This window comes from Girardinichthys multiradiatus, chromosome 6 (genome assembly GCF_021462225.1).
Source record: "Girardinichthys multiradiatus isolate DD_20200921_A chromosome 6, DD_fGirMul_XY1, whole genome shotgun sequence".
NCBI classification, from domain to species: domain Eukaryota; kingdom Metazoa; phylum Chordata; class Actinopteri; order Cyprinodontiformes; family Goodeidae; genus Girardinichthys; species Girardinichthys multiradiatus.
Window position 1 is genome coordinate 44581631 of NC_061799.1, and position 24920 is coordinate 44606550.

The 24920-nt window shown below is 40.6% G+C and overlaps 3 protein-coding genes across 7 annotated transcripts; all 3 read left to right on the forward strand.

The window, feature by feature from the left end:
* The first annotated feature begins 408 nt into the window (after nucleotides 1–408).
* Nucleotides 409–5839, forward strand: cldn15la (claudin 15-like a). Of its 2 annotated transcripts, none has more exons than XM_047367821.1 (5): nucleotides 409–857; nucleotides 2601–2765; nucleotides 3991–4072; nucleotides 4157–4270; nucleotides 5414–5839. In XM_047367821.1, exons 1-5 carry the CDS (start codon nucleotides 641–643, stop codon nucleotides 5478–5480), a joined length of 645 nt encoding a protein of 214 aa, XP_047223777.1. In that variant the 5' UTR covers nucleotides 409–640; the 3' UTR covers nucleotides 5481–5839. The 2 variants fall into 2 exon arrangements, with proteins under 2 accessions (XP_047223777.1, XP_047223775.1); XM_047367819.1 differs by having other exon boundaries at nucleotides 416–857; nucleotides 5411–5839.
* Nucleotides 5840–8045: 2206 nt separating this feature from the next.
* On the forward strand, nucleotides 8046–23743 carry saga (S-antigen; retina and pineal gland (arrestin) a). Of its 4 annotated transcripts, XM_047367790.1 has the most exons (16): nucleotides 8052–8106; nucleotides 11318–11400; nucleotides 12156–12216; nucleotides 12442–12486; nucleotides 13677–13876; nucleotides 13986–14045; nucleotides 14365–14432; nucleotides 14511–14646; nucleotides 14856–14940; nucleotides 15048–15120; nucleotides 19134–19271; nucleotides 19350–19427; nucleotides 20273–20287; nucleotides 20442–20494; nucleotides 20619–20628; nucleotides 22677–23743. In XM_047367790.1, exons 2-16 carry the CDS (start codon nucleotides 11353–11355, stop codon nucleotides 22807–22809), a joined length of 1203 nt encoding a protein of 400 aa, XP_047223746.1. In that variant the 5' UTR covers nucleotides 8052–8106; nucleotides 11318–11352; the 3' UTR covers nucleotides 22810–23743. The 4 variants fall into 4 exon arrangements, with proteins under 4 accessions (XP_047223749.1, XP_047223747.1, XP_047223748.1 ...); XM_047367791.1 differs by lacking the exon at nucleotides 20273–20287 and having other exon boundaries at nucleotides 8047–8106; XM_047367792.1 differs by lacking the exon at nucleotides 20619–20628 and having other exon boundaries at nucleotides 8048–8106.
* Nucleotides 15131–19044, forward strand: LOC124869718 (nuclear factor 7, ovary-like). Its single transcript, XM_047367785.1, has one exon. The coding sequence runs from the start codon at nucleotides 16542–16544 to the stop codon at nucleotides 17931–17933; it is 1392 nt and encodes a 463-aa protein (XP_047223741.1). The 5' UTR covers nucleotides 15131–16541; the 3' UTR covers nucleotides 17934–19044.
* Nucleotides 23744–24920: the final 1177 nt, after the last annotated feature.

Here is a 24920-nt window from a genome sequence, read left to right on the forward strand (position 1 = left end):
TTCGGAAACAATCCTTCGCACTACTTCTCCTACCTCAAATGTTAGCAGAAACCACTTTCTGATAAACCAGAAACGCTGCTGGATTTCCTGACAGCCTTATTGTTCCTCCAGTCAAGCTCAGTTTGCTGTTTTTTTGTTTTTGGGGTGAATAACCAGGTACAGTATGTTTGGTCTCGGTTGGTTTTTGTTTCAGAGGCAGCTGTATTTGACCTCATCATGGCCTCCAGTCTCAGTCTTTATCTCCATAAAGATGACCTGTGGATGACTGAGTATCTGAGGAGTATCTGAGGAGTGGCCAAAGACTCGCCATCATCGTCATCATTATTACCAGGAGTTTATCAGTATAGGAGGTGAAGGGGAACTACAGGGAGTGGCCCTGCAGTTTATGGCCCCTGGCAGAGAGTAAAGTCCTGCTGATAGAGCCACAGACGTCAGATTAACAAACTTTAACTGAAGGAGAAACATCAGAACCTCCAACCAACCGGTTCTGACTTCACCCACCAAGTTTTTACCTCAGAGGACTTGCTACTAATATATTCTGGTATTAGGCTTCCTGTGGAGGCCTCTTCAGTTTCAGATCATCGGTGGCACTTGGACTTCTTTTTTTCTTTGCGGGTAATTTTTCAAAAACTTTGCAACCATGTCGACGGCAATGGAGGCAGTGGGGTTCTTCATGAGCATTGTTGGCTTTCTGATCAACGGGGCGTCGCTGGCTAACGACTACTGGAAGATCTCCACGGTGTCCGGCAGCGTCATCATCTCTCAGAGGCAGTTTGAGAACTTGTGGCACGCCTGTGCCGAGAACAGCGCCGGCATCGCTGAGTGTCGGGACTTTGAGTCTATGCTCTCCCTCCCCAGTAAGCCCAGAACATGCCTTTAGAGACAACTTTTAAAGTCACTGAGTAAAAAACATAAAATAAGCTACCCATTTGTGAGAGATTTTTATCATATTGTGTAATTTTATTGTTAGTTATTTATTTGCTTTACAAAAATGATTAATAATGATGTCCCTTTAAAACATCTAAAACATCTTTGTGTCGATTAGTATTTAATTTAAAGACTAACCCAATGACTTGATTTGAGGAAATGCCGTAACGTAACGTAACGTTATGTTCATGTTTGTAGAATATTCACTGAAGTAAATCTATCCTCAACTTTGAAATCTGCTCAGTTAATCTTTGAATTTTCTTTCCTGAAAAAACGATGAGCTGATCGGGTTTCTTTACAAGCAGAAGTTTGTACCAACATCATGTCAGGACGCCATGCGGCACAATGTCTGAACTGATGATTCAAAGGTTGGGGGATTCAGTCAGAAGTTTCCCGCTGAAAACAAGTGAAGATTAGTCCCTAGTTAATAGATAATCTCAAAACAGGGTCAATTTTCAAGTAAAATATAAAAAACATTTTTTATTTGTTGATTTTCATCCTGTTGGTGTAGGAGGACAGGATAGCTTATCTTTTGGCCGCCATTTTGAAAGTCTTTCCTTACCGGCAGCAAAATGGAGGGAAAAACAAAAGTGACCAAAAAGCTGCTTTTTCTCCTGCAGTTGAATTAGTTATTATGTTTTCTCAGAGTTTAGGTTGTAAAACATATATTAAATATTTAATTAATAATTTCATAAAGTTGTTCCATGTATATATCTCTAGGGTTTTGGCTTTTCTTAAAATTAAGACCGAAGTTCCTTCATCCACACAGTTTCGAGGAACAAAACAAGACATGAAAATATTTAAATATAACTTTCTAGTTAAAGTTTCAGGAATATTTTCTTGAAGCTGAGTTTAATTAGAGTTTTTGTGTCATTGTGCCTCTGCTGTATCTTTCCTGCCAGCTCATCGCTCCTGAAACTCTGTCGGCCATAAAAAGGCGAGGCAGTTTTTATGATCAATGGATCATTTTGTCAATAAATTGCTACACCAGCTGTAAAACAGGCAAAACTTAAATTGAGCACAGCTCCTACTGCTTGTTTCCTGTAAGTCTGAGGAAAGGAGCTGAAATCTGATTCACACAGAATTAAAAACATTGTCTTTAAAATATTCCTCTTTAGTCCGGAGGAAATTATTAAAAACATGTTGGAGCTTCATAATATCTTGCCTGAAACAACTTTAACATCCTTTACTTATATTAAAGTAGTTAAAATTTAACAAAACAAATCTATTAACATTAACTTTTGACATAAAAACAGCATAAAAAAGCCGAAAATATTTTATTATTGACCCTGGAGGTAAATTTGTTGACAGTATCTGTATTTTTTATAGTATTTCTTGCAAAAGTCATAAGACTGAAAATAGCCATTAGTCCAAAGAATAAAAGTAATCTCAAATAAGACAGGTGACCACATCTTACATATTGTGGTATTTATTAAGTAATTGTTGAGTTATTTGGGGTATTTAGTGAAATATGTTCTAATAAATAAACTGAAATAAAACAGCTCAGCCTTTAATTCACAATCCAGTGAATCAGTGAATTTAAGGTTTTTGTGTCGTTGATGTGTCATTGCAGAATTAGATGCTAATATTTTCAGTTCAGCTCTGGTATCTTTCCTACCTGCAGCCAAACCTTTCATATTCAGAGCATTTTCAGCATCTCTGTGTCTCTGCAGCCCATGTGCAGGCATGTCGCGCTCTGATGATCATCGCCTTGCTGTTCTGCCTCGGCTGCATGATCGTCTCTCTGCTCGGACTCAAGTGCATCAAGATCGGCTCGACCGCAGACGAGACCAAGGCCAAGTTGGCCATGGCAGGAGGAATCTTGTGCATACTGGGAGGTACGTCCAGAAGAAAACACATAGCATATATTTTGTCATGTCTCTGCTCTACTCTGGAAGTAGTTTGATTTCTGAAGTTGCAGTGAAACAAGTTCACTTCACCTTTTTGTCAAACATCTGAGACAATATTGCGTGGAAAATATTTTTACCATGATCACAATTTCCTTCTCTTATGGACCAACTTTAACTCAGCAATGCTAAAACATTATTTGAAGTGTTAACTTTCAGAGTGCTGCACCCATTCTGCTGAATGTCAGAAATGAGCTTTAATTAAGTCTTGGTGCTTGATTCCTGCGTGTTTCTCATGCCTCCACGCAGCTCCACACCCATTAAAACAATGATGAGAGGTTATTGAGCTTTTGCACAACTTGATGTCCATAAATGTCCATAAATGAGACAATAAAGGTTGTCATTGGTCTTATTATTTATTGTATAAGACTTTTATAATTAATATAAATCCTGGTCATTATCTTTAAACCCACAATGCTGAACATTAGTTGTTAATATATTTGCCTGCACTGATAACGTATAACAGGAGGAGTTATGAGTAACAGTCTGTTTATTTAACAGCTGCTATATTTATCCAATATGGCGGCCAATAGTGGTGGGTCAATTTTCCTTCATCGCTACCTGGTACCAGAGTCTTCACATGCAAACTCTGAAGCTCCCTCCAAAAATGAATGATTCTGAACATTAGCTGCTGTGTGAGTGCTTTAGTCATCATAATCAGGTTTGTTGTAGCAGGAAAACATCAGAACCATACAGGGCAGAGTCAGAGGGAGCAGGATCCTCAGACACAATGGTAGAGCAGATCTGGTTCACATAATAATAATAAAAAAAATATATGACACCCAGGAGCCCAAAGACTCTGGAGCAATTTCATTCAAACAGCAAAAGGACATGAACAGCTACACATGACAAGAGAACAACATTGTTGTTTAGGTCTTTGTTGAATTAGGGACACTCGACACAACAGTTAGAAGACACCAGAGGACTCTGAGATGAAGAGGGCAGCAAAACTAAAAGGGAAATGATCCAGAATGAACAAAAAGATGGAAAGTCTTTAGGTTCCTAAAGCAGCTGTGAAACATCAGGATAAGACATGAAAACATAAAAACATAAAAACTGGAAAACACGTGTTTTAAATGGTGCAGAAAACTGACAAAAATCCAACAGAAAGAAAATGTACCAAGAAGGACCATGTTTGTATGTCTGTGTGCTGCAGGTCTGTGCTGCATCATAGCTTGCTCCTGGTACGCATTCCAGGTGGTCCAGGACTTCAACAACCCGTTCTACGGAGGAGTAAAGTGAGTTTTCTCCTGTTCAGGCAGGAAGATCAGTGAAGCATCCAGAGATTTATGTGATTGGATGTGAACTTGATGTTTCTGCAGGTTCGAGCTGGGTACAGGCCTCTACATGGGGTGGGGTGGAGCCTCCCTGTGCATTCTGGGTGGAGGTTTGCTCTGCAGCTCCTGTAAGAGAGCATCACCTGGTGGCAAGAAAGGGTAAATAAAAACACTTTTTATTGTTTTATTTTTCTCCACAAGACCATTAATGAGGTCTCCTTTAGTACTGTTTAGTTGTAACAGCTTTTGGTGTATAAGCTCCAGATAAATTCAGAAGACATGTTTCTGTTGCAATTTTTTAAAGTAAATTAAGCTCTTTATAACGAATAAAACACGTAATCAACCTGCACAGCAATCTAAACACACTTTGAACTATCGTCCCAAAAACGGAAGCTGCAAAGCTTGCCAGTCCACGTGCGGTGATGGTTAAAGTCTCCAGATCACAGTCCAGATGGCTCAGGCAGCTTTTTAATCTCTGGATTCTCACTGACTCCACACTGACTCCACACTGAGTCCACGCTGGCTCCACACTGACTCTACACCAACTCCACGCTGACTCCTTACTCCACACTGACTCTATGTTGACTCCACACTGACTCCTGACTCCACGCTCACTCCACACTGACTCTATGTTGACCCCACACCGATTCTACACCAACTCCACGCTGACTCCTGACTCTACGCTGGCTCCATGTTGACTCCACACTGACTCCTGACTCCACGCTCACTCCACACTGACTCTATGTTGACTCCACACTGACTCTTTGTTGACTCCTCACTGACTCCACACCAACTCCACGCTGACTCCTGACTCCACGCTGACTCTTTGTTGACTCCACGCTGGCTCCACACCAACTCCACGCTGACTCCTGACTCCACACTGACTCTTTGTTGACTCCACGCTGGCTCCACACCAACTCCACGCTGACTCCTGACTCTACGCTGACTCCATGTTGACTCCACACTGACTCCTGACTCCACGCTCACTCCACACTGACTCTATGTTGACTCCACACTGACTCTTTGTTGACTCCACGCTGGCTCCACACCAACTCCACGCTGACTCCTGACTCTACGCTGGCTCCATGTTGACTCCACACTGACTCCTGACTCCACGCTCACTCCACACTGACTCTATGTTGACTCCACACTGACTCTTTGTTGACTCCACGCTGGCTCCACACCAACTCCACGCTGACTCCTTACTCCTGACTCTACGCTGGCTCCATGTTGACTACACGCTCACTACTGACTTTATGATAACTCTTGTCGTCTTGTTCTGCCTTTTTTGTTTTGCAGCAGTTACCCAGGAAAGGTCTACACTGCTACAGCCCGGTCTGACCCAGAATCAACCAAAGCTTACGTCTAATCACACACACTTACACACAAATATGTACACTTTGAGGACTCTCTGTTGGCTCCTTCGTTTCTTAAAGGTTCAGCTGAATTTTAAGCTGTGAGTTAAAGGATAAAATAACTTGAAGTTTTTTTCACAGCAGTTTTATTTGAGGGGACAAGCTGAATGTTCAGAGATTACAGAGACACACAGTCTCCTATGTTTGAAGACCACCTTCCACGATGGTGATGTTTTAGCTGTTTTCTGTCTTTTGTCTGAATTATTCTGATCTTCAATGTTGGTCTCATTAGTACTGAAAATTTGATTATTGATGATTTTAACCAACCTTTTTCACATTTATTTTTATCTGAATAAAGTTTGTTAACAAAACAGTTCAGCTGGTTGATTTCTGACTCATGCCCCACTCATCAGGCTTCATCTTCCAGGAAGGACTGATTATAAAACATACAGCTGCAAAAACTGGTGCAGAAGTGTGAATTTCTTGTGGTTCTTCTCTAAGCCACACAAGGGCAGAATTATTCATACAGGCTCATATATAAACATACACACCCTCAGTAATATCTGGATAAATGTCTCTTTGCAACTTCCTCCTCCCCAACATGACCATCAACAAGCTTGGGTGAGATGAAGACTCCAAAAACACTTAAAATACCAGGAAACAACTTTATCAGCAGAGCAACACATTTCAGCTTGTGGCCTTCTGCGCTGAAACTCGCTGGTCTCATAATAAAGTTGTTTCCTAGTATATTAAGTGTTGCTGGAGTCACCAGATGTTTTTAATTGAAGTGTTAACTTTCAGAGTGCTGCACCCATTCTGCTGAAGGTCAGATTGGAAATGAGCTTTCATTAAGCCTTGGAGCTTAAATCATGCTTCCTGCATGTTTCTCATGCTTCCTTGCAGCTCCACAACGAATAAAACCATGATGGGGGTTATTGAGCTTCTGCACAACAATATCAATGTTCAACATTAATGCCTTTAATTAATGGGGTCAGAAAAGAAATGGTCCCCAATAAATAGCCTCAAACATTCATATTGTTAATCTGAACTCTGGCTACGTAGCTCATAGAGGGATAATTAGGATGTAAATTTGGCTGCCAATAGAAGAGGTTGCTTTTGGGTCAAATTTCCTTCATCGCTACCTGATAACAGAGTCTTCACATGCAAACTCTAAAGCTCCTCCCACAAATGAGCGACCCTGAAAAGCTTGAAGAGGCTGATTTTGGAGCAGGGGCTTGTTTCTTAATGTGAAACTGGCCTCACTGTGCACAGACCCACTGGTGTTCCAGCGTTTCCAGTACCACAGCTGGAGCCTTGTTGGTTCCTTGTGTTGCTACTGAAATGTCGAAACAAGTTTCCTTTGTTCTCAGGGGGATTTTGCAGGTAGACATGAAAAAGCCAAACCATTGTTGTAAAATGATGCATCTTAAAGCCTAAAGCTTGTAATGAAGTGTTAGCAGAGTGGCCCTGGTTGCTCCTCCATGTGCATTCGCTGTGTGGCTTCAGACTGCTTGTGTGTGTGCTGTAATCTCCAGTGTGATATTAATGATTAATGCAGTACAGGCTGTAATCCACCTGTGTTATGTCTCTACCTGCTGACAGGCAGGTAGATGGATTAAAGACCCGGAGCATCACCCTCCATGCATAAAGCCGTGCACATGCTCTGCAGACCGGATCAGACCTGCTGCTCAACCTTCAGACAACTTCTGCACGCGCTCCACATATCAAAAACCTGAGCATGCCCAAACTGTACGTGATCGTTTTACTGTCAGTGGAAAAACAGAGCTGTGATGATCTCCAGTGCTACATGCACTAATTGAGTTTCTCGTTTAACTTTCCTCAGAGCATTTAACAACACCAAAATCTTAATCAATCAATCTTTAACCTTTTTAGCTTGGATGGTTTTCCTTTCCCTGTTTTTCATGTTCAGTCTCTGCTTTAAATCTGATATATTAAGGTTTTATACTTGTTTCCTAAAGTTCTTTGTTTTTCAATATGTATTCATTTCTTTTTATTTTTGCTTTATTTAACCAGGAAAGCACTTTAAGATTTTGAATCCTAATAAAATACATGAAAATATAGAAAAGTTTAAGCAGTATAAATTCTTATGTGAAGCATTGAATGCTGTCAGGTTCAGGCTGATGAAGGACTATCATTTGTCCGCCTGCAGCGAGGTTTCAGCTTGGATTCACATTGTCTTTAATATGAGGAGGAACACTTTCAGACAAACATGCATCTGTGGTCTAGCTGTTGCAGCCAAACTTTTTACCATGATGAACTCCTCAGATGAATCTAGAGAGAGCAGGAGGCTGTGGGGATAAAGGCAGAGCTTAGGTCTGATGTTCCACATCAACGTTCCCTTCATGTGTGTCTAATCTGTCCCGGTTGTGCTGACGGAGGTGGAACCAGCTACAATCCTCTCAGCGGACTCACTCACAGGAAGCCTGGCTGTCTGTCTGTCTGTCTGTCTGTCTGTCTGTCTGTCTGTCTGTCCGCAAAATGAGCTGTGAGGAGGGGGGCAAAGTTCACAACAGAGTCTCTCTGATTGGCTGAGGGAGCCATGACAAACAGCAGGTGTTTACATATAGAGATCATTGGACCGGCGCCTGTTTCCTCTCATTCAGAACCTCTGCAGCACAGGTGAGTCACTCTGATCCAACCAACACGTCCTGCTTTATCACAGTTTTATCTTTTTACTGTAGCTGGGTGGTTGGGAGGGGGCACCCTGTTCAGAGGAAAAATTAAGACTTTTTCTTATCTTAATCTTTAAGGAGAACATGAGACACAAATTCAGACCGAAGCAGAAATATGTTTGTAGTGTTCTGCTCCAGGCTTCATGTTTCCAGAGGCTCACAATTAAAGAGAATAGATCAAAAATAATAATAAAAAAATCCAGAGAAATTTATTTTCTATTTCATAAATATCAAAAGGCTTGAAAGAAGTAAAACCAAATCTACTTGCAGCAGAGATTTCACAGAGATCTGTTTCAAGCTGGCAGAAGGTTCTGGTTCAGATCAATGAAAAGAGTCTGAGAGGATTTTATTAAGATTAAGAAGCTCAGCAGCTAAATTCTGTTTACGTCTCTTGGTCATTTTAATTTAATTAACTCAGCAGGAAACTCTCAGTTTATCATTTTATCAAGACATTGATACAAAGTGAAAACAGCGATGCTGTAAATTTGTTCTGTTTATGTTTGCTTAGATCTTTTGTAATTCAGCTGAAAAATAGATTTCTTTAAAAAAAAAGTATGATATAAGTTGCTTGAAATAATTTTGTATAGTTTTTATTTCTGAAGAAATAATTTTTTCCACCTTGTTTTGAATTTTACCAGTGGACAAAGCTGCAATACATATTCAGGCCGCTAGAGGGACCTACAACTGAGGCCAAAATTGGCAGAAATACATTTTTTCCTTCTATTTTCTAGATAAATTTCTCTTGGAGTCTCTGATGAGAGAATAATTCTTATATTAAGCATGTTTTATTATGTAGTTTTAAAGAAGTTTACAGAAATATTAAAGTGTCAGTTTGAGGCATTTAATGTTCAAACTGCATCTGCAACAATTGCAACCTTTAAAACCTTTCAGAGCTCTGGTATTAAAAAGCCAATTAACTGACTGTGTCACTGCTGGTGGTTTAAATCAAGATTTAATCCACCTTTAAAGCAGATTGCTGAGTTCAACCAGAGCTGTAGCAGAAATATCTTCCAGTTAGTTGTTTTTATCTGAGATAAAAACTCTTCCAACATGTCATCCCTCTGAAACGGGCTCTGATTTCCATCAGTCTAACAGCCTGTCTGAGTTCCTTCTTAGTTACTCAGCGGAGCTTTTCTAAGACATCATGAAAAATAACTTTGACTGAATTGGAGCTTCTAAAATATAGAAATCAGTTTTAACAACAAAGACCGAACTGCAGCGGCCATGTTAGCAGACAGATTGTCCAAGCAGCAGAGGGGTCGCTTCAATAAAACCTCTTCAGAAGAATCACACAGATTGGTTCATTAATACACATCTGAGCTGTCCAGAGTTTCATCCTCCACATCCACATCGGCAGGATTTTCCTCATCATCCGAGCCAAAATGGATGAAACCACTGAGAGCTGCAGCTCAAGCTTCTCTCTGTTAACTCATGAGTGTTTTCTGCTGTTTGGTTTTATTATATCAGCTGCATGACTCGATAAACAGTCCAACCTGATGCAAATAAATAAAAAGTTTAACATCAGAAGGTCTTTAGGTCACATTTACATGCAATCTCCTACTGTTAGCATCTTATTGCCATTGTGTCATGTTAGCAGCTTCTGAAGATGTAATAATTTGGTTTAATCGCAGGTCTTCAGTTTAAACCTCCTTCATGTTCCTCCCTGTGAACTCCAACATGATCTCTGGAAAATGTCTGAATGATTTCTAATGTAATGAAATCCAAACTTTTTTTATAGCAAAATATTCAATATTTAATACCATCTATCTGAAAGGATGCAGCTGTCGTCTGCTGCTGGATTTAAAGGAGACACATCAAAGATGCTGAAGACAGAACCCACCTGCAGGCTGTGTTTCTTCCAGGTTAAAGGTCAAATCGGCCAGTCCTGACAGACAGGTGGAATAATTCTGATAACCGTCTGATTGAAAGGAGCCCCTCATTAACTTTAACATTATTAGATGTAGTGTGAGAGAAGCCTTAAAGACGCTTTCAGGCAGACAGATTTAGGTTCTGATGCAGCTGTCTGCCGTGTTGCTGCTTTCTTATGTTTCATTTTGTTTTATTAAACTAACATGAATAAAATTGATTATGATGTGAACAACATGGAAGAAGCTGAAGTCAATGTTTTTATGACTATTTACTTATTGTGCTCCCATCAGGCCAATTTGTTCTTCTCCCACCTATTTTTCCAAGGGGATAAATTCAACAGGAAAAATCACACACACATGAAAAAATTACACACATGAAAAAATCACACACACATTAAAAAATCACACACACATGAAAAAATTACACACATGAAAAAATTACACACATGTAAAAAATCACACACACATGAAAAAAATCACACACACATGAAAAAATTACACACATGAAAAAATCACACACACATGAAAAAATTACACACATTAAAAAATCACACACACATGAAAAAATCACACACACATGAAAAAATCACACACACATGAAAAAAATCACACACACATGAAAAAATTACACACATGAAAAAATCACACACACATGAAAAAATCACACACACATGAAAAAATTACACACATGAAAAAATCACACACACGTGCAAAAATCACACACACATGAAAAAATCACACACACATGAAAAAATCACACACACATGAAAAAATCACACACACATGAAAAAATCACACACACATTAAAAAATCACACACACATGAAAAAATCACACACATGAAAAAATTACTCACACATGAAAAAATTACACACATGTAAAAAATCACACACACATGAAAAAATTACACACATGAAAAAATTACACACATGTAAAAAATTACACACATGAAAAAATTACACACATGTAAAAAATTACACACATGTAAAAAATTACACACATGTAAAAATAACACACACATGCACGAGGAGAACAGGCAGGAAGATGAACACAGTTTGGCTTTCTTACCTGTGGAAAATGATCTGTTTGTTTTGTGACCTCTGTGACCCCTCTCACTTTTTACTGAATTTTCTTCATGGTTTTAGATTTTGGTTTCTTCATTCAGTACTACTGTTATAATTTTAAGACCTTATAATTTAGGCATGATCATAATTTAGAGCTCTAAATGATCGTGATAAAAAATATGATCGTGATAAAAAAAATTAAACACAACTTCCTGTGTTTCTGCCAGGCCCCTCAGAGCAGCTGGTCTCTATCTCCACCATCATGAGTCCAAAGAACATCATTTTTAAGAAGACCTGCAAAGACAAGTCGGTGAGTGAGACGGTAACTCAGAACTAAATCTGAATAATGATCCAAATTAGCCAGTTTTCTCCTGACAGACCGAGTCTGTTTAGTTACAAACATTTATCTCTATTTCTGGAGGTAACAGAGCTGAGCTGACCTGATTCACAGAGCACTAATCCTGCTGCAGATATGAGAACGTTACCCCTCAGTAACATGAGGACTTCCACAGATATTTGCTTGCAGCACAGAGTCTTCTTCTCAGAAATAAAGAGAAATAAAATGTTTCGTACTGAAAATATTTCCTGTTTTGTTTGGTAATGTTCTTTAAAGACAGATGTTTATAAATGTGCAGCAGCATCTTCCTCTCGGTCTGCGCCTGATCAAACCTTAATGATCAGGAACCTTCTGAGAAAACAGCTGTGGGTTCTAACAGAGAACAAGGCTCAACAGGTTATTTCAACAACCTTATCAGAGAATCTCAAGACAGACTGAACAGGTTTGTTCATGGAAAACAGCAGAGAACCAAAAAAAGGGAGATATTATTAATCTAAGTGTTTTTCAACCATTAATGTACAGGGTATGTGGCCTAAAAAACTGAACTTCTTCCAAGTAGAAGTCCCTGTCAGCCAATGTCTGACATCTGCTTAAGTCCCCCGTCTTTCTGCTGCAGGACTTAGCATCCATGTTACAGAGAAAGAAACATTCTGCTTTTTACATCAAATGTGTTTATAAAAGCAAAATACAGTAAAAGCTGCTGTAATAAACATCTTGGTTTGCCTCAGGTGGGAGTGTTCATGGGGAAGAGAGACTTTGTGGACCGTGTCGACTCCGTGGATCCAGTGGGTGAGCCTGAAGGCCTGATCTTCATTAGCAACACCATAAACTAGAACCTCCGACTCATGCTGTTGAGTCATGCTGTTGAAGCAGGAACCAAAACAGTCTAGGATGAACTAGGATGGATCAAACCTGTCACCTTCATACTGTTACACCTTTCAGCCTTAGAGGGTCACCTGACGCTCTGATCACTGTTCAATATGAAGACCTGTGTTTTTCTTTGTTTACCAATAGATGGCGTCGTCCTCGTTGATCCTGAGGCTCTGGCAGGGAGGAAAGGTCCGTAGCAAAATATTTTTACATTCCTGTTACACAGCACCATAAAGCACTGGTCATAAAGCATTTATATAAAAACATGATGGAAATGCCAGACAGAAGAAAGATTTTAGATTTAAAGTCATCTTTTAATTCCACCAAAATGTTTGTTCTGGCTTGAAGTTATGTTAATGTTTCGGAACAATCAAGCCAGGGTCCCAGCAGGAATCTCGCAGAGATTCTGTGGAAGGAGCTAAAGATTAGGGTGATGGGAAGGAGGCCTTCCAACCCCAAAGGCTTGGGGCTCCTCACTAAAGCTGCACAGCAATTAGAACAACAGTTTGATTGCTGTGATGCCGATGAGAATTTAGTTTTGACAAGTGTGTTAGTGAACAAACTGAGCTCAAACATAGATTAAACTCTTAGATTGTTATTTGCACTTTTTCAAAGTAAACTTGCTAATTCCTTTAAATGTTAAATAAAAATGTTAAACAATTCACAATCTTTTATTTGATCTATTCTGAATATATATATATATATATTATATCAAATATAATGGCATTATCATTCTCAGTAAACAAATTTTAGATTTATGGTCTGTGTTAAAATTCAAGCATTTATTGGAGGCCCCTGATGGTTTGGGGGCCCTAAGCAGCAGCTTAGCTCGCCTATGCCTTGAGCCAGCCCTGCTAAAAACTAACAGCATTGCATTAGTAAATTAGAGACCCATAGAGACCCTGCTCCACTGTTTCCCTCCGTCAAGATGTTTAATTTCAACAACTAAGCCTCATTAGCCCTAAAACAGTATGTTTAGCCTGAGTCTAAAACCCCACATAGAGACGTCTCCTGATGTCCCTGATGTCTAAACGTGGAAATCTGGTCCATTTTGACCAAAAGGACTAAACCAAGCCTGACTTTCACTCTCAATTTTAGTCTAAATTAATACATTTTTACTGAGACCTTAAAATTATAGTTCCTAGGCAGAATAAATGCATCGTAAGTTGAAAGATTTGTTTTGGCAGAAGCAAGAAATGAGGCATCAGCATTTCTTCTATTTTCAGCTGGTGGAGGTAGCGATGTTGCAGTAATTTCAGACAGGCTCTCAGGTTCAGGACAGACAGGAGGTTTTTATACGTGTCTTCGAAATGGGAAGGTCCACACCCCTTATTGTGTGGAGTTAATGTCGGTGCCTGCGTGTCTCCTCTGCCATCCAGTGTTCGTCACCCTGTGTTGCACCTTTCGCTACGGCAGAGACGACATGGATGTGATGGGAATGGCCTTCCGCAGGGAGCTGTACCTCTCGACTCGCCAAGTGTATCCGCCCCTGCAGGACCGCGAGAAGGGAGTCCACACCAAGGTCCAGGCCAAGCTTCTACGCAAGCTGGGAAACAACGCCTACCCGTTCTTCTTCGAGGTGATCCAAAGCAGAGCAAACAATCAGAATCAGGCTTTCGGTGTAGCTAGGAGACATTTGCTTTTGGACAATCTTTATTTGTCTGAGGTAAAAAAGTTTTTGTTTCCAGTTTCCTGACAACCTGCCTTGCTCAGTGGCTCTCCAACCAGCCCCCAATGATGTTGGAAAGGTGAGCTGCAATTGCGTCCTCCCATTTTATACCTAAGAAGGTTAGTTCAGTTTCAATGGTTCATGTTAACTTCTGCTTCACACCAGACCTGCTCAGCGTCATTTTCCATCCATCCATATCCTTTTTATCCAGGGTCAGTTTAGATTTATTTTAACATTTATTTTAACACGCTCGATTATAGCTGTCCTTGGTTTTCTGTTGCCTTTGTTGGTGATAGCTGATAATGAGGAGATACCAGGGTTCATTAAGGATGATAGAACAGGTGATGCAGTAAAGAACCAAACTGGACGGTAAATAATCCATCTCTGCTTTTCTGCAGCAATGTGCCGTGGAGTTTGAGATCAAGGCTTTCAGCGCTGAGAGCCAGGATGCAAAAGTACGCAAACGGTGAGTCTCAGCTGTCCTGCTGTTTGAAACAGCTGTCAGCATGAAAGTGTTAAACCTCTGCCTCTGCTTGTTCAACAGGAGCACGGTGAAGCTGATGTTAAGGAAGGTCCAATATGCTCCAGACTCACAGGGAGTGCCGCCTTCGGTTGAAACCACCAAGGACTTTGTCATGTCCGACAAACCACTGCATGTTAAGGTCACTCTGGATAAAGAGGTTGGTGGTTTAATCCACTGATTCACTCTGACATCAACCAACATATAATAAAAGTCTAGACCATACAATGAGTAATTTACAATCTAACTGATGTATTTACAGTAATTTCTCTATTTTCTACCTCTTTGTCATTTCATTGCTGCAATATCTGCTATGATGGGTTAACTCACCAGACTTTTGTCTGTTTTTTTCTTCAAATATATATCAAGCTTTATTACCACGGTGAAACAATCAACGTTCACGTCAACATCACAAACAACTCCAACAAAAACATCAAGAACATCGTTCTTTCAGGTAAACTCGCCTCTCTGCTCCTAGTTAGTGCTGCTGAAGCTGCTGGACCACGTCTACCATCACTGCTTGTCAACAGAAACTCACCTGAAAGTGTCTTTTTCTCTCAGTTGACCAGGTGGCCACTGTGGTGTTGTACTCCAATGACAGCTATGTGAAATGTGTGGACTTCGAGGATTCTGGGTAATGATCATCACGCACAACACAGCGTTCTGTTTTTCCATTAGAATCCAAGATCTGATGCTTAGATTCTTCTTGCCAAGAAATAAGGAGGGTTGTTAAAATCAGAGCTTTTGATCTTGTTGGTTATGTGACAAAAAGAAATCAATGACTAATTTTAGTTCTAGTTATAGCAGCCATTTTGCATGCTCAGCAGTTAGATCTGAGTTTTATAGATCTATTATAGATCTATGCTACTCCCACTGGATCTCAGCCTTCAAACACTGGAGCCTTTTTATGCACATCTGAGGCTGACCAGTCAGTCTTCATTTATCCCCAGAAGTCATCTATAAACTAAAACAACTCTTCAAACTGATAAGATAAAAGCCAACAAATTATATCATTTGAGATGTATATTAATTTCTATCATCATGGAAATAATAATACAACAAAATGTTTGCCTAGAGTGGTGAGATATGACATCATCTTGAGATTTAAAACATTATTTTGTTTTATTTGATGGTGGATTTATGTGAGGATCAATAAAAAATGTTGGGAAATAAATGGAGAGAGAATTAATAACTTTCTAAGTATGTTTTAAAGACTTATTATTAAAAATAAAAATTACTGACCGTGGGGCTTTGGGTAGCAGTAGAGGGCATGACCCATATACCTCAGGCCTCGACGCAGCCATCTTGGGTCCGAGTCCCAGCCCCAGAGACCTGTGCTACCCCCTCTCTTCACCACACTTCCTGTCTGCCTACATAACAAAAATAGTGAATCAAAAATCAATAAATAAAAATTACTTGAACATATTTTTGAGTAGACAGCTTTTTAGGTGAGCACAACCAGCTGAAAGGCTCAGTGAGGGAGGATTTTCCATGGTCACAAAAATAACTGGACAGACAAAGTTCCTTCTGCTAAAAACAGATTATTGTGTCCATTCAGCATGTTGAGGTGTGGACCGGTAACATTCCTGCTGTGCAACGTCAGGTTCTGTAACAAATGGGCCCACTTGTTTCCAGCATGTCATATAAAGGCTGAAGGTTTTGAACACCACTGATGTGTTTAATGATTATGAGATAAAATGCATGCATCTAAGATCCAGGCAAAAGACAGTTTCAAAAGGTGATTTTTAATGATGTGTATGAAAAAGAGACAAAGCTCCTGTGTTTAGAAACAGCTATAGATCACTAGACTGAAATGAAGCTAAACCAGTTTAACAGAAAACACCTCCGCCTCGGTTGTAACTGAACCATGACTCAGAAGGGCATGTTCTAATCCTCAGCTACTACCAGAATCAACATTTCTTCAGTCGGACGATTTCAGTTCCAGAGGAGACAGATGAAGGTTTTAAGTTGCTAAACTGAGACAGTTTATATGTTTTCTTTTTGTTTATGTTTTCTTTTTGAGACGCATTTTTCTCAGCTTTACTCAGAGGCAGAATGGCGAGCCAAATACAGGATGATTTCCACTGTCCCGTCTGCTTAGAGATCTTCAGAGATCCCGTCATCCTGCCATGCAGCCACAGCTTCTGTAAAGCCTGTCTCCAGGACTGGTGGACGGAGAAGAAAGTCCAGGAGTGTCCTCTGTGTAAAAAAATATCTGAGGACAAGGAAACGCTCTGCAACCTGGTGTTAAAGAACCTCTGTGAGAATTTCTCAGAGGGGAAAATCCAGAACAGTCGGGTGGATGTCTGCGGCCTGCATGGTGAGAAACTCAAGTTGTTCTGTTTGGACCACCAGGAACCGGCGTGTGTCGTCTGCAGAGATTCTGAAAAACACAGCAGCCACAGATTCAGACCCATAGATGAAGCTGCTCGACAGCACAGGAAGGAGCTGCAGGACACCATAAAGGCCCTGCAGGAAAAGATGAAAATTTTCAATCAAGTTAAAGTCCAGTTGAATCAAACTGCTGAACACATAAAGGTCCAGGTTCGGCACACAGAGACGCAGATCAGACAGCAGTTCCAGAAGCTTCACCAGTTTTTGGAGGAGGAAGAGAGGTCCAGATTGACTGCTCTGAAGAAGGAGGAGGACCAGAAGGGTCAGATGATGAAGGCGAAGATAGAAGCACTAAGAAGAGAAATGTTGGCTCTTTTAGACACCATCAGAGCCACAGAGGAGGAGCTGAGAGCTTCAGATGTTTCGCTCCTAATAAACTTCAAGAGCACAATGGAAAGAGTGCAGCTCTGCCCCCTGCTGGATGACCCACAGCTGACCTCAGGAGCTCTGATAAATGTGGCCAAACATCTGGGCAACCTGGGATTCAACATCTGGAAGAACATGAAAGACTTAGTCACCTTCACGCCGATCATTCTGGACCCAAACACGGCAAACCCAGAACTGGTCCTGTCTGAGGATCTGACCCAGGTGAGGTGTGGGAGGAAACGGCAGCTTCCTGAAAACCCAGAGAGGATAAAACGTTTCTGTGCCGTCCTGGGATCCGAGGGATTCAGCTCAGGAGCTCACAGCTGGGAAGTGGACGTGGAAAACCACACGAGATGGGAGCTGGGCGTGCTCCAGGAGTCCATTCAGAGGAACGGTGCCTTATGGTCGGGTTTGTGGAGAATCCAGCTGTGTGACGACAAACACAGAGCCATCTCTCCACCTCAAACTTCTTCTCTGCTGGCACTGAAGAAGCTGCAGAAGATCAGGGTGGATCTGGACCTGGACAGAAAGAAGCTCTCGTTTTTTCATGCTGACACGAACACACACATACACACCTTCACACACACTTTCACACACAAAGTCTTCCCTTATATCTGGACCGGAGCTAAGCTCCCTCTGAGGATTTTACCAGTAAAAATCGATGTAAGCAACCCTTCTTCTCAATGATGACCAAGATGGTTCTACACAAGACCTTCTGAGAAGTTTCAGACTTGATTTCGCATAGTGTGGTTAGTTTGAGTGTAATGCCATAAGATCCAAATGGTTCTGTCTGTATTCAGCATCTGATGTTCCATGTTAGCACACCTGGCTCCTCAATGCATTTTGGGTTTTACCTTCAGATAGAAAACCTCCAGCGGCTAAATGAGACAAATGTTGCTGAACATGATCCTGAATAAGTAAACTCAAGTAAAACATGTAAAACAAACTAATTAAAGAGTCTTCATCAATCAGAGGAAATGAGAAGCATGTTTCAAACTCATTAGATATGTCTGAACTAAAAAAAGTTGGAAAGCTGTTTTTTAGGCGATTGTTAGTTTGCCATCTGTTGTTCATCAGCCTCACATAAAACTAATTATTAACAACCCAATAAGTAGCTGTTAACTGTTTATTAGTAATTTAGTTCATGTACAACTGATCACATTAAGGAACCTCTGGGATATCTTGAACTGCAGTTTCTAATAGAATAAAACTTCTAACATTGTTTGAAAAGCTGATTTTAGTCCCTTTACAGGGAAGCCATAAATATATGTGGAATAAGAGAGAAATGTGACACAACCGTTTTTCAGTAGAGGTTAAATTGGCTCCTTTAGAGACACAAGCTTCACATGATTTTCATATTGTTGGTCAGAATTGAGTCAGAACTACAGATCTAAGTTCTGGTTGCAGCCAAAGCTTCTGCAAGAAGCAAAGTTCTCCCTCTAGGGGCACAGTCAGGAACTGCACCATTGCATCTTGTACCATCATCAGTGATTCTCACATCCGTTTGTCTAAACGTCCTAAGAGAAAACGTTTTCTGGTCCAAAACACTCTGGCCTAAACATTTAAATTTCCATTTTTTCTTTGAGAGGGAGAATAGAAAGAAATCAAGAAACCCGAAGAACCGATAGAACACCTTTTTGACTGCTAGCAGAATTTTATTATAATGCAATAAATAAAATGAATGAGGAACTGTGATTATTTATACAGACTGATTTTTGACAAATTTAAAATTGTTTTCACATCTATGAAATTTTCCATTTTCCAACAAATTTGTCTAAATAAAGTGATTTTAACAGAGCAGGAAGTGTTTGTGTTGTTTCTTCTCTGTATCAAAACCTTGTTGGACCTCCTGGTTGTTGAACGTATTCATTTTGGTTTGGGTCTCAGGGATTCTGTGTCGGCCGGAGCGACGTTGCAGAAGGTCTACAAGCTGCTGCCGCTGCTGGCCAACAACAGGGAGAGGAGAGGCATCGCTCTGGACGGCAAACTGAAGCACGAAGACACCAACCTGGCATCGTCCAGCATGTGAGCAGGACGTTCCCACTCCGCACCCAATCTCTGCCTCGGCAAACTGCAGGGTTTAAAATGTTTATTTTCTTTCAGCGTTAGGGAAGGAGTCCTGAAGGAAGTTCTGGGGATCATGGTTTCATACAAAGTCATGGTGAAGCTCATCATTGGAGGGTCAGTGTTTTCTGAACTTTATTACAATACAAGAATGAGGTTTTCTCTGCTAAAAATCACAAAGTTCTCAAAGCTGAGGACAAAGTGTCAGTTTAGGTCTTCTGGTTGGAGCCCAATCTAAAACAGGTGGGGTCCAACATTCAGGTCCAACAGATGTTAGATCTTCATTAAAACAACAGAACCCCGGAACTAAACTCTGGTGAAGACAAGATACTGAACCAAAGCTAAAACAAGATGCAGAATCAGTGTTAGACACTAAATCCATCCTCATGGTGGTCTGAAGGTCACCTCCAGGAGATCAGATCATTTCATTCAAGTCATCAGTTCAGTTTATTCAGAACTTCTCTTAATCAACCCAAAGGATCAAAAAGAACACAAATGATGCATTTTTTTATTTACTAAACGTAATTAAGGATTATTAACTCACACCTAAACTCCAATTACCTGATTTAAGAAAATGGATGAATTAGCAGGAGCTCACTGGGCTCATTCTTCCGTTTTTTCTTCTTCTGCTCAACATCTGATGGCTCCACTCTGTGACTGGGGGTCAATATTGTTATTTTTCGTGTAGTCAGTGTAGTTGGAAAAATCTCGGCAGCACATTGATTCCCTGAAGAGTTCTAGCAGACCCTAAACAGCAGTTCCAGGTGAAGACAACATGCACACCAAAGCCTTGGTGCTCAGAACAATGGAGAACGAAACACAAATTTGTTAAATGTTTAAGGTTTTCAGAGCAGGAGAAATGAAAAGTACTGAGCCACAGCTGCTCGCTATGTCTTGTGGTTTTTCTCTGAAGGGTTTGTGCCGTTCTCTGATTGTCATGTTTATCTCCAACATGCTGGCAGGATGATGGGATCCAGGTGAGTCTCCGTACCACTGTGTTAGGTTCTTATTTCATTACATGCGTGAACAGAAGGAGAAACGATGATGTAGATTAGCTAGAAGAAATCTCAGTCTGTGTTCATGACTGATGCTGGACTTTAGACAGAAATAAAGAGGCTGTTTCTGTTGCAGTGAGGTCGGCCTGGAGGTTCCCTTTAAACTGATGCATCCTAAACCAGAAGCAGGTGAAACCTTTTTTCTCAGATTATAGATTTATAAAAAAGATAAATGTTCTCATCTGTGCTTTAAATGTAATTACCTCATTAACCTTCTGTTTGCCCTCAAACTTTATTGTCTTGCTGCCGACAGTGAAGGAGAGGTAACTATAAGAGTGGATTCAGAGTAACTTGATGCGGTTTGACTCCTGATTAAGTTGTAATGAACAGATTATTAACTCTCCCTCCTGAAGCAGAGAACATGCAGAGCAGCTTTGCTGATGTTCTGCTTGTTGCTTTAGTTCATATTGGGTTTCATCATCTCTTATCCCTTCATCAGCTCTTTCATTCTTCCATCCAGCTGTTGCTCATGTCCCTGTTCCTTTATCTCCAGTATCAGCTTCCTGCTGCTTCGTGCTTTTTATGTGTTTTGGATTGAAACAGCCAGAAATGCATCTTATCAGGTCAAATATGAGTGCAACATCTTGGCTGTTTTGTCTCATCAGCTTATTTAATATGTCAGTACAGCTGTAGGTCGGTTCGCTTCTCATGTACTCATTTTATTTCCACATATTGCCATTTCATCCCTTCCTACATCCATTTTATACCTCTATACAAACCAGTTTTTGCCTATGCACCTAACAACTGCACATCCGTTTATTGGAAAGTGTTATTTTATATTTAGGAGCACAAATATCCTCAAAAACTTTCCACTGGGAATGCACAATGTCCCAGTTGGTAGCACTGGTGCCTTGCAGCAAGAAGGTCCGGGGTTCGAATCCTGGCCTGGGTCTTTCTTGTTCTGGGTCTCACGTTTGCCCTCGGGTGTAAATAAGTGCATGGTTGTTAATCCTGTGTGTCTCTGTGGCATCCTGTGATGGACCTGCCCAGGGTGGACCCAATGACCTCTGGAGACCCATACAGGGGTAATGTGGGTACAGACGATGGATGGATGGGTAGAGGATTTAGGTCGAGTGTGTTTCTGAACTTTGTTTGAACCGGTCAATGCTAGTGAAATATGGGACTATGACTCCTGATCAAACTGTCAAACCTGGAAATGGCAAAATGGCCGGTCCAATCAGTACGTACACATTCCTGTTTAGTTTGCATTACATTCCTGAATGTAGCAAACATGAATAAAAATGTTTAGGTTATTAAAAAATATGCAAAGCAATATTAATTGAAAGCCACCCAGGATTCAAGAAGTTCAAAAGATCTCCAGATGGACAAAAGCAGAAAATCCTTAAACTGATCTGAAACAAAGATCTTCACAGAAAGGTTGGACAGACATTGCAGATTTTTCCTTCTAAAGAGCAGAATAACAGAAAATGAATCTGTAGAAATTACAGGGAGCAGTCTAAGCTGGACAACCATGATCCCTGATCCCTCACATGGTGTCTATCATGAACAGCTGATGGAAGCCCATGGAGCAGAGATCCACCTCTCCAGTAACGAGTCACATTCACAAACTTTACTCTGCAGAAAAGGAGCCTGATGGTAACCTTGTCCAGAAGCAGCGTCCATGTCTCCATGATCCTAGATCATCACACAATGGGAATGTTGATTATGTTCAGAGAGATTTTTGTTTAAGGGAGGATCCAGCCAGTTGTCAACAGCCAGTCTTTGCAGTAGGTCTCTGTGGTGGAGTGGGGTTGTATCTGTGTGTTTGGCAAAGCTCATTTCAGTTTTTATAATGGCAGCATTAATGCTGCAGAGATTTTAGAGCAGCATCTGCTGCCTTCAAGACAGCTTTTCCAGGGACAAGACCATGGAAAAGCACATTTCAGAGGCACGGCTGAGGAAGCAGATGGTACGGCTGCTGGACTGTCCTCCACGCCGTTCTGACTTGTCCACATTAGAGAATGATGGAGAATTTAGAAACCAGCAATGGGACGCTGACCCTGTACTGTTGGACACCTATGTTTACAGTAGAAAGGGATAAAATAACATCTTGACATCTTCTGCTGTAACAACTTTTATGGAATGGGTTTGCAGCCTTACCTGAGGGAATAGACAAACATAGAATATCTAGCAGATTATTATGAAATATGTCTGGTCTACACAGTCACGACTGAAACCAAAGAACACAGAGGAATTGGTTAATGTTTTTATGATGTGTATACTTTCTATACAGAGACGGCTCCATGTTCTTTAAGGTTCTGAGTTTGTTTCCCAGTGAAAGCTGATTTCATGATGTTCCTGCTGTTCCCAGTGAGATGGAGGATGAGCTGGTGTTCCAGGAATTCAAGCGTTCCTACCTGAAGGGGATCATAGGAGCCGGCGATGACGACGATGAAGAAGGCAACGTGTCTGGTGGTGATGACATGGGGCCCAAAGAGAAGTAGTTGTTCCTTCATTAGGAAGGATCGTTCAGGTGTTAAAGTATGTTATTCTTGCAGAGAGGAGTTCCTTAGTTCCCTAAAGACAGGTTTGGAGAAAAATGTGCATGACCACGTGTTTAATCTGCTCTGGTTATGTTGGTTTTCTGCAGGTGAAGGAAAAGACTTAAACATTTACCACATGTGCATATCTGTTTTACAAACCTGCAAAGAAAACTAAATTCAGGCAACAATTCCACTCAGAACCAAAACAATAAGGTTTTCAATAGTTGTAATCATGGTGGGAGTAGGGGAAAAAATGACCCATAAGTTTCCCCTTAAAGGACAAAATATTGATTTAATTCAGTAAGCAGCCTTTGAAAAAATCAGTTCAGCAGCTAGAATAAACGAGCCGAAGCATAACTGGGTCAACATGGCGACCAGAGATGAGGATTTAAATGAAATTGCAGGTGACTGACCATTAACTGCCTGACTGTAGCTGAGTGCTGAACCTGGTTCAGAATATTTGGTTACTCAGATTTGTCCTAATTTTCTCCAAACTGTAACCCTAAACCTAACCTGGTTCAACACCTGAACTCCTTTATTCTATAGGCTGACTTAATGCACAGCAGCACTGACCGGTCCTTAAACTGAGAAGAGGTTTCTCTCTGTTCTCTCTCTGTTTTCCATGACTTATTTAACTTTTTGTCTCTGTGTTTTGGAGCATTTGTAGTTGTTTGCTGCAGTTAGAAGTCAGAGTCCTCAGCAGTTATGTGTTAATGTGCTTCAAACAAGATGATGTTTTAGTGAAGTTTTAAGGTGATTCTGCATGTGGTTCCTGCAGCTCCGAGTTTTTAGCTCACCATAGAAACGTTTGTGTAGACCTGCAGCTCTATGAGGCTCTGTCTGACACGTGTTGTGCTGTGTTTGAACAATAAAAGCTGTTGGACTCATTCTTAAATTTGCTTTCATTTCCTTCTCTGACACAAAGTCTGAAGATATTCTTCACGTAACACTTGGATTTTAAACGCCTACACATAAACTGGCAGATTCTTCTGACGTAAAAACAAAACATTTCAGAACCTTTTCCCCTTTAATCGATTCTTTTTTCTACACTTCAAGAGGATTTCAAGACTTTTAGGATCCACTGCATTGAGGTTTTCAGGAAGTTGGAATAATATTTCTTACATTACAAGTTTTAATAGGCATACAATTCACTAACAATTAGAACTTGCTTGTTAAATGTTTAGCCTAAACCGGCTCAGTCATTTCTGCTACCTGTATGACCCCTTCTCTTTTCCAATGGTTATAATCAGTCTGACAGAGAGAGGTATCCCCAATCCTTGTGGTCTTTAGTATAGCAATGGCCACCAGTGGGCTCTAGATGGACACACTTTATCAGTTTATTATTTTACTTAGTACCCCTACACATAGCCCATTCTAAAATGGCCAAACTCTAACACTCAGTAGTTTAATCTAACCTCCCCAACAACCCGCACGATCCCAGACCCTTTGTGAAGAGCCTTGAGACGACATGTGTTGTTAATTGAAGCTATATAAATAAAACTCAATTGAATTGAAATTATTCTCTGTAAAAACTTCAAACATGCTGCGGCACACATTGTGGAGCTGCACAAGTCAAAAGCTGTTTGCAAACATTGTTGTGTTCATCAGGGCTGCTGTGATCATTTTTACGAGCCAAAGTCAGGTAAATAGATTTATATAAAAATGTTTTAAAGAGACTATATTATATATATTTTTATATATATGCTATATTTTATTCAGAGCATGTATGCATTTTCTGAACACTGCGACCTGTGTCGCTCCTTTCGTATTTCTGCTGCCACTGCTGCTATCACACCAGTTCAGCAACCAGTGGAGGAGGGTCCAATCTGGATGTAAATTGGTCCACCTGCAGACCAGAGCTGGAGATGTAAATAATCCAAGCTGCAAGAAGGCTGCACATGAAGAACATCCCAACCCAGGGTGTGTCGGTGGTGGCATCAGGAGTGGAGCCTAAACCAAAGGTATCCAAACACTCCTCCGTTGAGACCAAAATCATCAGGGTAAAACAACCCAAATATTCATGGTTATTTTATTAAAAATGCAAAAATAATTTTATAGCGATGTTTTTTTTT

Bases quoted from the DNA above. Each gene is read 5' to 3' on its own strand.
- cldn15la (XM_047367819.1), top strand. From the start codon at position 641: ATGTCGACGGCAATGGAGGCAGTGGGGTTCTTCATGAGCATTGTTGGC. The intron at 858-2,600 runs GTAAGCCCAGAA...GTGTCTCTGCAG, and splicing joins GTCTATGCTCTCCCTCCCCA to CCCATGTGCAGGCATGTCGC. The intron at 4,073-4,156 runs GTGAGTTTTCTC...ATGTTTCTGCAG, and splicing joins CCGTTCTACGGAGGAGTAAA to GTTCGAGCTGGGTACAGGCC.
- saga (XM_047367790.1), top strand. From the start codon at position 11,353: ATGAGTCCAAAGAACATCATTTTTAAGAAGACCTGCAAAGACAAGTCG. The intron at 12,217-12,441 runs GTGAGCCTGAAG...GTTTACCAATAG, and splicing joins CGACTCCGTGGATCCAGTGG to ATGGCGTCGTCCTCGTTGAT. The intron at 19,272-19,349 runs GTGAGCAGGACG...ATTTTCTTTCAG, and splicing joins AACCTGGCATCGTCCAGCAT to CGTTAGGGAAGGAGTCCTGA.
- LOC124869718 (XM_047367785.1), top strand. From the start codon at position 16,542: ATGGCGAGCCAAATACAGGATGATTTCCACTGTCCCGTCTGCTTAGAG.